The 13,415-nt window shown below is 38.5% G+C and overlaps 3 protein-coding genes across 3 annotated transcripts in view; 1 reads left to right on the forward strand and 2 right to left on the reverse strand.

Moving 5' to 3' along the window:
* stox2a (storkhead box 2a) overlaps positions 1-4,257 on the reverse strand; it is a 67,782-nt gene extending 63,525 nt beyond the window's left edge. The window contains exon 1 of the mRNA XM_065265182.2: positions 3,019-4,257. Coding sequence (XP_065121254.1) covers positions 3,019-3,340 — 322 coding nt within the window. The 5' untranslated portion in view covers positions 3,341-4,257. The remainder of the gene's footprint in view (positions 1-3,018) is intronic.
* Positions 4,258-7,389: 3,132 nt separating this feature from the next.
* On the reverse strand, positions 7,390-10,492 carry ing2 (inhibitor of growth family, member 2). The gene is made up of 2 exons (XM_065265422.2): positions 9,538-10,492; positions 7,390-8,769 (listed from the first exon to the last, which is right to left on the reverse strand). Exons 1-2 carry the CDS (start codon positions 9,674-9,676, stop codon positions 8,066-8,068), a joined length of 843 nt encoding a protein of 280 aa, XP_065121494.1. The 5' UTR covers positions 9,677-10,492; the 3' UTR covers positions 7,390-8,065.
* Positions 10,493-11,034: 542 nt separating this feature from the next.
* On the forward strand, positions 11,035-13,291 carry sod3b (superoxide dismutase 3, extracellular b). The gene is made up of 2 exons (XM_065295661.2): positions 11,035-11,171; positions 11,530-13,291. The coding sequence occupies exon 2, from the start codon at positions 11,542-11,544 to the stop codon at positions 12,118-12,120; it is 579 nt and encodes a 192-aa protein (XP_065151733.2). The 5' UTR covers positions 11,035-11,171; positions 11,530-11,541; the 3' UTR covers positions 12,121-13,291.
* The last annotated feature ends 124 nt before the right edge of the window (positions 13,292-13,415 follow it).

The following is a 13,415-nucleotide window of genomic DNA, read 5'->3' on the forward strand; positions in this document are numbered from 1 at the left end:
AAACTCCGTTGAAAAAAACTGTTAAGTGTTGAGTTAAGTATTAAATGTTGGGCTCTATTAAAGTCCATTAAAATGAGAAAAATCCTGCAATGTTTTCCTCAAAAAACATAATTTCTTCTTGACTGAACAAAGAAAGACATCAACATTTTGGATGACATGGTGGTGAGTAAATTATCTGGATTTTTCTTTTAAGAAAATGGAATATTCCTTTAACAGTAAAATCAGAACACATATTTTGAAATTAAGAACCACACACATGATGGGCTACATACATGTTGTGACCAACCTTGCATCGCGCGCCCTCGAAAAAAGAAGTCACCGGCCGCCACTGAATAATACATCTTTATATGACATGAAATTCTTAAGGCATGCCAACAAGACTCTTTTATCTATGATTACGTAAAATACTAGACATAAAACAGTCACACAACAAACAAATAAATAAACACTTGCAAACCTTTATGTGTGATAGGGCAGGGGTTTTCAAACTTTTTGTGTGTGTGGACCACTATTTGTAATCAAGAATTTTCGCGGACCACCTTATATTACTAATAATATTTTATAATAATAAAATGTGTCCACACAAAGTCCTAAATTAATCTGCACATCTAAATAGTCTTACTAGCACTAAAACTATAACTGGTCATCACATCAGTACAACAGGTTTCTTAACCATATATCATTATTATTTATATACATATTCTTAGTGTTGGGAAAGTTCACTTTCTACATGAACTTGTTTAGTTCACAGTTCACAAATTTTAAAATGAACTAGTTCAGTTCATAGTTCATATTTGAAAATGTTAAACTAGGTCACAGTTCCAAAAATGAACTAATTTATAGTTATTTTTTTCCCATATTATTTTTTTTAAATGATTGCCATTATAGCCCATATAGAACCACCACAGACAGCAATTATTTGATCAGTTTTAACACTGAAGCTAAATGCGTCAGATTCCATCTTTATGTCCAACTTTAAATCCTTATCCAACCAGGGTTTACATTAGCATTGACTGTCTTTTAATTTTTGTATTTGCTTACACATACCTTAAGAAGGCTAGTCGGGTGGGGGTCGCACCCCGGGTGAGCGCTGCGAGGCATTGCGGGTATGACAACTCGCAGGTATTGCACACCACACGTGCACGTTAAATAGCGTGAGCTTAGTCAAAGTCTAATTCAAGATCCGGAATATGCGTTAGCAGCCTATGTTAATCGTTAATGATTTAGGACAAATATGATGTTATTTAATGTTAAACTATTTGAGTTGCACGGCAGGAATTTCAGGAGCGTCTGTGTTGTTTTGATGACGCATGCAGCGTGACTGGTGAACACCGAGTGGTGGCGGTGTTGCCAGATTGGGTGTTTTTTCCGCTACACATTAAGGCCTATTTACAGTGTGTTTTAGTCGGGTTTTCGCCTGGAAGAATATACAAATCTGGCACCCTATTGAACGACGTTAAACTGAGAGAGCGTGCCGTTCACAGGCACCAGAATGAATGAGTTCACAGTAACGTTTATTAGGCAGCAGTACACGTTCGCCCAAAATATGATGTATATTAAAATATACATATTCTTATTTTGCCTTTTCACGGACCACCTGCAGTACCCTCACGGACCACTAGTGGTCCGCGGACCACAGTTTGGGAATGGCCGTGATAGGGTATATGAGTAAAATGTAAAGCATGTCTTAACCTTCAGTTGTCAGTAATCGAAATCAATATAAAGGATTATAAATCTGTTCATTAAGGCAAAAACTAAAAGAAACAACACAAACCAACTTGCCATGTGCTTAGGCTTAAAAAAAAACTGCAAGTAACTGTAAGCAACAGATTCAATGCTCAAATTCATTTTTGCTTTACAGATTGTGCACACATGAGCTAAAGCTGGAGCTCCCAAAGATGTATGAATCTTTTATTTAGTGTTTTAGAAATTGAATTAAATAATGTGCTTTGATGAACTTAAAAGCTTTTTTAAGGAATGAATTGAGGTATAGCATACCACAAATTGTGATTACTAAAAAAAACTATCCAGAGATCGAAAGCTTCTTTCACATCCAACACAAAAAGTCCAAATCTCATTGAAGTCTCTTTATCAGTGGTAATGTAGATCAGCCTCTTCAAGGCAAAGAAAACAAATCCACAACTGCAAATCCTAAACATTTCACTACATTCCAAAACAGGCCTTTTAGTACCAAGCATAGTGGAATGGGAAAAATCTTCCTTTTAGTTGCAACAATGGGTGCAGGTTTGCTTTATGTTTGGATTATCAGTGTACTGAAGGCCCACATTTTCACAGTCTCACCCTTGAAACTATCTTTTGTTTACATAGCCTTGAACACATACAAAACGTCAGGACAATTAGTCTACAACAAGGCAAATTGTTACACCACAAGAGGAGACCATTTATTATGTTTATGATACTTTTCTTCATATGTTGTAATGTTCATTCATCTTTAATCTAATTTATGCATATTTAATTAAGAAATATCACATAGCAATATAATTTAAGCCGTTTAAGAAATGGTCACCTTTTCAAGCACTTGGACTGTTAGAACATTCCACCCAGATTAAGAACAACTTTTCACTCTGAATGAATAAGATTCAATGGAATGCTATAACTTTAAACCCGTTTCTCCTTCAAGCACCCATCAAGATTTATGAGTGTTACGGCAAAGAAAGGAAGGTCTGTTTATCTTGATAGGGTATGTGTGTGCATAAGGTATGAAAGTGAGTTTCTTAATGCATGATTTATGCATACATACATTATTATATGTTGAAGCAAATACATATAACAAAAACATATATAATGTAAATCAATCTTTAGATCTACAAATTGTTAAATCCCAATATGCACCCCATGCTGCTCACTTCCCATGTGAACCCGTGCGCCTACACCTCACAAAACACACTGCAGACCAATCTTTCTGATGCATGGACTAAACGATCAAACACGTTGTTCTGCTAGAGAACTATGAAACATGTTTGCATGTCCATGAAGGATATCTGGTCCCTGGCTTACCTATGCACTTGATCTCAAAGCCCCTAGGTGGTTTCAGGGCCCTCCGTGTCCATCCTTCCCTCAGCACCTCCAGATGATCCTCCTTGCCTTGAATGAGCAGAACATGTTCATCAATCCAGCCCAGAAAGAACGTCTCCGATATGGCGTCCGTCACTTTCTTATTCCAGAAGTGCTGCATGTTCTCCGCTTTGAAGTCGGCGAATATCTCATAGCCGGTGTGATGGTGCTGGAGCTTCTCCGTGACCGCGGGCAATTCCTCGGTGCTGACCCGTGACAGCACTATGGCCAGGGAATGGGGGGCTATCTGCAGGAACTTCTCCATTCTGGAGGCGCGTTTTATACACAGGCCACAGCGCGGATTGCGTCCCTGTCCGATGCTCCGCGGCACTCACACGGTGTTTTATTGCGCACCTTATTGAATTTCCAAAACGAGCACATCGCACCGTATTTCACTTTGGGTTTATTTCCAGGAGCCGAGGCGCTCCGCGTGACGGCGGAGGGTCCACCAGCATGACACGCGCGAGGGAGACGCCAATGTCATTTATTCGTGCAATAAATGCCGCGTTCCGTATGCTGAGCCCATAGCCTGATGCCAACGGTCCGGTGGGCAATAAAACAAGGCACTGCACTGATCGACAGAGTTGAATAATCAATAGGGCTGTCTGTATTAATAGATCGCAACCTGCCTCTTTCCACACCTCTCCCGCGGCATCATGCGCAAAGGAGCGAAAGAAAGCGCGTTGTTCTCCAGACAGCTCGCCAGCATCGAGGCCTTTCCAGCGGTGCCCTGATCGATCCCCGCATTCATTGGTGATGTTTGCTGGCCATAAAACGCAGATGACTTCATCCCTTCTTATTCATTCCGTCTTCATTTGGTGGTTGCCTCCCTGTCTGCTTTTCTTAGTTTTTACTGACAAATCATAGAGACCGCAGGTTTGCGTTTCAGAGGTCAGACTCGCAGCTGTGAGGTTGAGCTCGTGCTCAGTGAGATTGTCCCCCGACGCCTCGCGCCTGGTGTCCGGTGCAGCGGCCGCGGATCTGATCGAACGTGCCGTGGAGCGCAGCCACGGGAGCGCGAGCGGATCACCAGATGTTTTCCTGACTCCACCTACAGGCGGCCTGAAAACATGGCGAGTGTAGTGCACGAATCTCGCAACAGGTGAACATGGGAAAAGCAGAGCACGGGCTGGCGGTATTCCTGTCATTCACAGGCAACTAGAGCAGTTGGTTGTGGGTTCGACTCCAGGGAATAAATAGGTAGCCTATAGAACAATAAGACGCTTTAGACGAAAGCTTAATTATTTTTTTGCCAATGCAAAAAGAAATATAAATTGCTATCTTAAATGACTAGCCAAAATTTTGTGGGAAAAAAGTGATGAAAACCTTGGCCAAAATGGCAGCACAAAGATGTTTCCGATAAATAAAATATACCTGTACGAAAATGCTTGGTTGTTTTAACTCATGGTTGGCTAAAATATGAATATTTCAAACCAACTGTTGTGTTTGTCCATATTTTACTAAGTATGGGTTGAAACAACAGTTACTTTTTTGGCATACATCATAGAAAGCTTGGTACTTATTTTTTTTTTTACTAAGTAGCAAGCAAAGAAAGATTTTGGATTGTTATCTGAAAAGTGGATGGATCAGGCTTTATTTGCATTTGTGTGTTGCTGCATTCTCATTGATCTAATCACTTCTATACTAATCTATGAGTGACAGAGAGAGAGAGAGAGAGAGAGAGAGAGAGAGGGAGGGAGGCTTTGGAGTCAGGTAACCGTTCCCAAGGTGTATCCTCTTGCTGATTTGAGTATGACTAGAGAAAACAAGACCACCTTTAAAATGCTGACCCAGGGTTGCAATTGTTTGGTTAAAAGAATTTCTTCACACACTCCCACATGCCCAGGTAACCTCCAACTAACAAAGCCTTTGAAATGTGAAGGCAGGATGAGATTTAGGTAAGATTTCTGTGCACAAAAGAATTAAAACAGGACTTGTTTGGAACCCATGTTAGGAATGATGACAATAGAAAAATTCTGTTTGTTGCCTTTCACATTAGAAGGTAGAATTAGTGGAGTGGAGAGATTAACTAGCACATGCATGGGTTCATAGATTGTGTGAAATGTTAACGCAACAAACCCTAGGTTATAGAGTAATCCTGCTTACTGTGTAACCCAGAATAAATATACATTCACAAGGAATGATCAACATTTGTCTTGCTTGAAAGAGCAGAACTGTTTTGCTGTATTAAATATGGAGGTTATTCTTTTCATTGTCGCAGAATGATTAGCTTTTTCTTACTGTTAAATGAGATATTAACACCTTTTAAGCTATCTATATATTTTAGAGAAATAATGGTCTTTATTTTAATTTCGTCTGCTGAGATCCAACAAAAACTTCACAGATCAGACTAACCTTAAAATAGTTGATAACTTTACTTGATGGTGACATCTGCTGGCAGGACTGTTATTTATATTTTTAAACTTAACATTAGATAGGTCTGACGTGATGACCATCATGTGTTATTATCAAGTATCGTCCCGTTTTGTGTTACATGTATAGGCAAAGAACGGACTTTGGAATGACTACTACAACTCCAAATGACTGAAATGGTTTATGGGAGTGAACATTTATAATAAAATGTGCCAAAGGTATTACAAAATTTTAGTGATCACTTATTAAATGGATTAATTTAGGCAGTGCCATCACAAATACTGTCATAAGATTATATTTTCAAGCTAGTTTAGAACAGGAAAAATCTAAACAGCGAAATGCAAAAAACTAAACTGCCAAATGTGATTATTATTTGGCAAAACTGCAATTTTTGTGTAAACAGGCTTAAATGCCACTTTTTTAAAATGGGCCTGACATTTACTTAATGTGACTATGAAGGCTTTCACACATTTACTGTGAATAATCACAAATAAAATTTTTTTAGTATAATCTAAGCTTTAAGAGTCATTTTAAAGTATTATTTCTTGATAAGTGAGTTGCGGTAACTCATAGGGGCGGTCTCCCGGACAGGGATTAGACTAATCATAGACTAAAAAAAATGTAAGAGCTATCCAAACTGAAAACAACTTGCACTGACATATTTTAAAATATACCAGTGCCCTTTGTTTTACCTGAAAATGCACACACAAGTAATGTTTTTAGTAAGGCATGTCTGTTAAAACTAGTTATATTTCCTAATTAAAATAAGGCCTAGTCCTGGCTTAAGCAAATCCCTGCCCAGGAAACCAGCCCATAAAGTTGAAATAAGTTAAGCTAATTCAACTTTAACCTCCTAAGATGGCCACGTATGTTTTTTATACGTATTTTTGTTGTTTGCACCATAATACTTAAATCTGGAACCTGTTGTACACAAACATGGACAATTACACTGCTTCATTTTCAAAAAATATTTGGTTATTATATTTATTGGTTCTTCCTAACCCCAAATAGCTGGAAGAAATCTAAAATGCAAGCCAAACCATAGCTCGGGTCTTTTGGACACCTCACAAGTCAATATAAGAACAAGTAAATTTAAATGACTAATAAAGACAACTTGATTATATTTCTAAATTAAAGACAACAGTGTACAGGGTATAGAGAGAGTATGATAATAGATATTTGGATTCTCAGTTTTTACCATTTGACATCTTGAGCTTCTTCAAATAACAACCCTTGTACTAGGCAATTATAAGATATCCATCTGATGTTTAATACCACTTTATGCTAAGCACTTAAAGATGCACCAACATATTGGCCAATAATCGTATCAAACAATAAAAGCAATTTTTTTTTACATTGTCGGTCAGTAAAAACAGCCGGTGTAAACTTGTTGTGTCCGATATATCCAGTCAATCAAAAGAGAAAATGGAATGACTTTGAGTTCTGTGTATAGAAAATGTTAAGAAACATCGTTAGTTTAATGTTTAATATTAATGGTCATTAAATGAATTTTAATTTAATTAAAATTAATTAATTAAATTATTTCTTCAGAATGTAGTTATTGCAAGTTAATATAACCACCAAACTATCAGTATTGTCATCGTTATTGGCAGATATCAGTCTGAATAATCATCTATCGGTGGAAAATTTTCATCTCTACTTATTAGTGATATTTTTCTTATCTAGTCAAATAGTTTTCTAATTTTAGTTAAAATAATATTCAATTAATTTAGATTCTTTAGATTATACAAATGTAAGAAAGAAATGGTTCTTCAAGAACCTGAAAAATTGTGAAAAACTTTTTGAGCATCTTAATTTTTAAGTGCAGTGTAGTGTTTCTGTTATTGAATTATTGGGCGTTCATCATCTACTCAAAAGAATTAATATACTGTTTGTATTGTACAACTCATTTGCCACTACCCTATAATTACATCAAGCCGATTAGAGACATAACAAGCACTGATTTATTTAAATACATGAAACTTAAACAAAACTGAAAACATCACTCCAAAATAGTAACAAAGAAAGTGAATTTGTTCTTTCACTGGAAGACATTTCGGAGGTGTTTTTTCATATACATCTGCTCAAATGTGGAATGAAAGAACAAGAAATGCAAACATAAAAAAAGATGTGGACATAATGCTGTGCATGTCGATCATGTGCCTCTTTTTTAACAACACATATTACCCTGGACTGGGTGACCTCCAATATATAAACGCTTGAGGCTTATAGAAACCAACAAATAACAGTAAAACATTAAAAAAAAACTCTTCATTGTCTATGGACATTAGTGGCAGTATCTTAAACATCTGTGTTTCCAGGGTTAAGTCTGTTGGTCATATTTACCATCCATCCTAATGCATTAGCAACAACAGCACCTGTTTGGAAACGTTTTAGCTAAGTGCATGAGCCAGTGTTGTAGTCGAGTCCAAGTCAAGACCAGGGATCGGACTAAATCTGGACTCGCTCTTGACTCGGACTTAAGTTGGACTCGACTACAACACTGGCATGAGGAGAACCTTAACATAAGTTAAACACAAAAAATGCCAATCCCCATACAGGCATATTTTCACTTAAACAATCTTTAATATTAACATAGCACATCTTCTGTAAGGCACTACCTGGACCGCCTATCCTTCTTGGCCCTATCTGCGCTCTTTTCCATAGTCTTTTCACTGTCACCCCTGCATTTGGGGCAATACCATTTACCCTTGGGTTTGTAGGTGAGTCCAACACATGAAAAGTGGAACCACTCAATAGGACACTGCTCATTGTCGCAGCCAATCATCTCGCCATAGGACACCTGTTCGCAGAGGCAGTAGGTGGGCTCATTCGGGTCTATGGTGAACTCGACCGGGGACGCTTCTCGCTCCTGCTTGGCTTTGGAGCGCTTCTTTTTCTTGGCCGACTTGGACTTTTTCTCACGGGGCTGCGGTGGAGGCTCTTCCCCTAGGTCTTCAAGGGCCCCGTTGGCACCGTGACAAGGGTCACGGCTCTCGCTGTTGCGCTGACGTCTGGGCCGCCGTGCCGAAGAGCGCTCAGGCATAACGTTTGCAGAGGTGGTTGCAGGATCATGCCTCACCTTCTCAGGAGGTCTCTCTGGTTCTCCCGGCTCCAAGAAGCAGGGTGAGTGGGCCTCGATCTGGCGCGACCGATTCTCCACGACTTCCATCATCTGTGTGACCACATGGATTTTCTCGTCTCCCAGCTCCTGGCTGCTGATGAGAGCTCGCTGCAATTGAATCTGCAACCGCTTGCGTTGCCCGCTGTCAGCTTCCTTTTTGTACTTTTCATAGATCTCATCCACCTCCCTGAGGACCTCTGAATGGTTTAGAAAACAGAGATGTATGAATAAGAGTGTGAAGTCGTGGGTGCTTAATGTTTTGAACTTAAGACGATGCAACTTGTTCAATACATTTTACAAAGGCACAGCCTAAACAGACTACGGTCGATTGTTTGTTTTTCGCATGTCTGGGTTGCTCTATTGCTACCCCTGCCGCTGTATAACAAAAACATACATGCGCTTACCTGACCGAGCATACGTGCACCCCTGTATTACAAAAACGAGGAACGAAACGGTCCTTTGAAACATTTAAAGAATGCACAGAAAAACATTTCAAATGCAACATTTATTTGCAAAGTCCGACAAAGCAAACCTAACTGCAAGGCAGTAGTAGGCGTCGGCTTCGAGATGTAGCCGTTTTAGATCCGCGCGAACAAAACGCACGCAGACAGAAAGCACCATTACGTCGTAATGTAGCAGATACTATGGTAACTAAAGCAATGCGTTAAGAAAGAGCGCAGCCAAACAACAGTACAGAGTATGCACTAGTCAAAATGGCTGATCACTGGTGGTACGGTAGTGTTGCTAGAACAAACAAAATAGCCGAATGTGCCAAAGAAGCAATTTAACTAAAACACAACGACTGTGTGCACCGTAAGAAACACTAGCGAAACGTTAAATAAAAATGTACTTGACGTTTACAAGAAATAAGACAAAGCCGGTCTATTAGGTAAAGTGCATACGGCGTAAACGTACTGAAATATACATCGTACTACACTGGCACCTTTCGCCGATGTTTCGCTTACCTTGATACTTCGTGTCGATCTCGCGTAACAACGAAACATTCCTCTGTATGTCCAAAGGTAGCGATTCAACACATTCCAAATAATCCTCCACGTAGTTGACAAGCTGCGATTTTTCCACGTTTGGATAATGCCCTAACATGGTGATAGTAATACATCAAGCAGGTATGCACCTTTTAGACAAGAACTGCTGTTTAAAAACGATTGGTTTCCACTCATAGGTTCCTTTTAAATATGATGTTAGTTGGCAACCTTGTGCTGAAGCCACTCTTTCCGGGCACATTCAGTCCAGTCTTCCCTGGCTACGAGAACTCCTTCAAACAAAACTAACGGATGTGCGCATGCGTAGGATCAACCCATAAAATGCCGCGTTTGGCATTTTCAGATGCGTTAGCAAATGAGAGGCGACGTTGCTGAGATGTGGGCGGATCGCAGGATCAGCTGGGCGCGTCCAGAGCTCATGGATGGGAGGATCGATTCATTAAAAACGAACAGAAACCGTACGAGCTTTAGCATAACATGCTAAGTCAACATCGGAATAAAATACTCTAAATTCTAGACAATAACAAAAGTTATTATCCTGAGGGAAATTATCAGTGCCGTAGTTATACTTCATTACGGTTGGACGTTAAATCGTTAGGTTTTGTTTGCTCTCTGTTCAATCGACATGATTTTATAGTAAAATATTGCGCAAGCTGAGAATGAGCCCCGTTCTGTTGAAGTAGCGTGGTACTTCACTTGCATATCTATGCTGATTGACAAACCGGGTTTACAAGCGTACAGCTCAGTCACAGACATCTTAGCATTGATACGCTACGCAAACCAACGTTCTGCGCTGCATGCAGGACATCTCTGCCCAGTGTCCGGGGACTTTCCCCTAAGCAATGATGGCGAAACGAGGTTCCCAGTACGTAGCTTAGGATACAAGTTTTCAGGCATGCGCAATAAACCCTTCCTTTGGGGTAGTTTATATAGAGCAACAGCGAGCCATGTGTTTGCATGATGGTGATATTTTAATGGCCTGTCTTCAAAAATTTTCGCAATCAGTTAATTTACAGCGGAATGGAGTATATTATTACAAAAGTTTACAACATAATGCGAACCGCATTTAATGCAGTATATAGTTGTACACCTCGTTTTGAGACTGAAGAAATCATGTAAATTAAGCACATACGTCACAATAAAACGTCAGGATGAAACGCCCCTTACAATGGCCAAGTGAGCTAAAAGTACCGTAAAACAAGTAAAAGCTTTTTTTCTAAAGGCATCCACATTTCTTTAAAAAGTTCGGTAATTCAAAGAACCAGAGAATTGAATGTGTAGGTTGAGTGTATCTTAGCATTCTGTTTAATTTACCAACAAAAACAAAGATGCAAGACAAACAACCCCTACCTTATTCGTTTTTTTTTTTTCAGATTATACCATTCAGAAATTTTGTACTCCATTTTGGGCAGGCCTGCAATATGATCCTGCAATATGATCCGTATAAGATGCTCAAGCACCATTTGCCCAATGAGGTGTTTACGCCCCCTAGTTATGCAAGTATAAAACATCAAACTTAAAAGTATCACATGCGACGGGAACACTGAGCAGACGACACGCAGTTCTAAAAAATATTCATTTTGATAACGCAGGAGGTACGTACTTTGTACAATATAGCTAAATTACTTTACATAGTGATCATAATGTAATGTGTGTTTGTGTAGATCAGAAACAATGTATAACTTTTTCTCGACAATGTAGGCTACGCATTATGTATTGCAATTATAAAGAAGTGTACATAAAAGCGTATAATTTTGGAAGATTTTTCTGTGTTTTTTAAAATGATTTGCACGGTGTTTATAATAATACATAGTGTAAGTTTAAAATTGCAGAGTGTTTCATAACAGAAGAAATTGATACCCTGAGGCATATTGACTTTGATGATGAGGCAACATGTGGTTTGATTTTCTGAATTAAGTGTTTTATATATAATAAAGTGTTATTTTACCACAGGGAAAAGAAGAAATGAAGACCATTTTTTCATCACTTGTGGCCCTATTGTTGGGTTGCCATTTGTACTTTTGTGGATCATTCTCAGGCTTAGCATATGCAGAGTACAGTAATACTGGACCACTTAAGGCAATGTGTAGGATCAATCCCAGCACTCGTCTAGCATCTGACATGCCCCGTGTGTATGGTCGTATTTTATTTGAACAGTCTGACCCAAAGGAAAAACTCAATGTGATTTTTAGACTGTCCGGATTCCCTGACGACAAACAGCCCAGAGCAATGCACATTCATGAGTATGGAGATATACGCAAGGGCTGCGATTCTACAGGTGGACATTACAATCCTCTTGAAATAGACCATCCACAACATCCAGGGGATTTTGGAAACTTTGTTTCGAATAATGGGAAGATTCGTCATTCGCAGCTTTGTAATGCAACACTGTTTGGAAAGCTCTCAATAATTGGCCGCTCTGTTGTTATTCATGAGGGAAAGGATGATTTGGGCAGAGGTGGAAATGTGGAGAGCCTGTTGCATGGCAATGCTGGAAGGCGACTGGCGTGCTGTGTTATTGGATTAAGCAACCCCAAATATTAATACTGGCTACACATAAAAGCCCTTTTTCGTGGTTTATCACCAAGTCTCCCTATAAACCCTGATGAAATCAAAACAATATAAAAGACAATTATGAGCCATCAGCTGCTGTGTACCCTAAAAAACTAAAAGTGGTTTGTAAAGATTGTATTACTTTGTCACATTCAAAATATTTCATATTCAGCACTAAATACCTATTTAAGTGTTTCCCAAAATAAGGAAATAGTGTTTTTAAAGGCGAGGTGCATGATTTTTAAAAAACACTCGGGACGACTACCAAAACACACTTGTAGCCAATCAGCAGTAAGGGGCATGTCTACTAACCGACATTGTTGCCTGGGTTGTGTTATGTGGGACGGATCTATCAAAAGAAGGTCCAGATTCTATTGGGGTAGGGGCGTGTTTGTTTAGGAGATTTTAAATATAAACATTAGCTTTCAGAGATCATGCACCCCGCCTTTAAATAAATGTTTGTTTTTTAGATTTACAAGGTTTAAAAAAACATGCATTTATAAAACGGACTACTCCAGAACTACATAGAGACAAAAAGCATAAAAGACTCCCAACTCTGGAACAGTATACAGTATTAAGCCTTTTACATGGATAGTAAAACAAAATGTTAGTGCTGTATATTTAAATTGCAATATATTATTGTTTGAATCATTTTAATCTGTGTGTGAAATGTCTGTATTTAGTTATCACCCTTTGTTATATAAATTAATGGATGGCATATTAAAGGGATAGTTCATTCAAAAATGTTTGTAAACAAGCTGTTCGTGGACCCCAATTTTTTCCCTAATATTCTTTATTCCTAATATGGAAGTAAATGGGGTCCACAAATGGTTTGGTAACAAACATTTCTTTAAAATATCTTCATTCATTTTCATTAGAACAAAGAAATTTATACAGGTTTGTAACAACATGAGACTGTAAATGATGACAGAAGTTTCATTTTTAGGTGAACTATCCCTTTAACTAAATGTAGGCAGGAATGGTACAGCAGTTTTTAGATAAAAGCCTTTCTATGGAGTTGAAATGCAAACTAGCACATGTTATATTCTTTATATACCATGCATTCTATGTGCAATGCATATTTTTTCATCTCTTTGGTTGGAATCATGTTAATCTCTTCAAATAAACCAACAAATAAAATAAAAAATCTTGTTACATCTTATGAATAGTTGTTACAGCTATTATTAGTACCTCTATGCTCCAACAACATACATTAGGCTGTCTTATCTCAAAAATATATTACATTGTAAACCTTCTGGTAATCTTTACATCATTTCATGTGTTAA

Source organism: Paramisgurnus dabryanus, chromosome 4, assembly GCF_030506205.2.
Source record: "Paramisgurnus dabryanus chromosome 4, PD_genome_1.1, whole genome shotgun sequence".
NCBI classification, from domain to species: Eukaryota; Metazoa; Chordata; class Actinopteri; order Cypriniformes; family Cobitidae; genus Paramisgurnus; species Paramisgurnus dabryanus.

Coding starts and splice junctions, on each gene's coding strand:
- sod3b (XM_065295661.2), top strand. CDS start 11,542: ATGAAGACCATTTTTTCATCACTTGTGGCCCTATTGTTGGGTTGCCAT.
- ing2 (XM_065265422.2), bottom strand. CDS start 9,676: ATGTTAGGGCATTATCCAAACGTGGAAAAATCGCAGCTTGTCAACTAC. Junction 8,770..9,537: donor GATCGACACGAAGTATCAAG/GTAAGCGAAACA, acceptor TAAACCATTCAG/AGGTCCTCAGGGAGGTGGAT.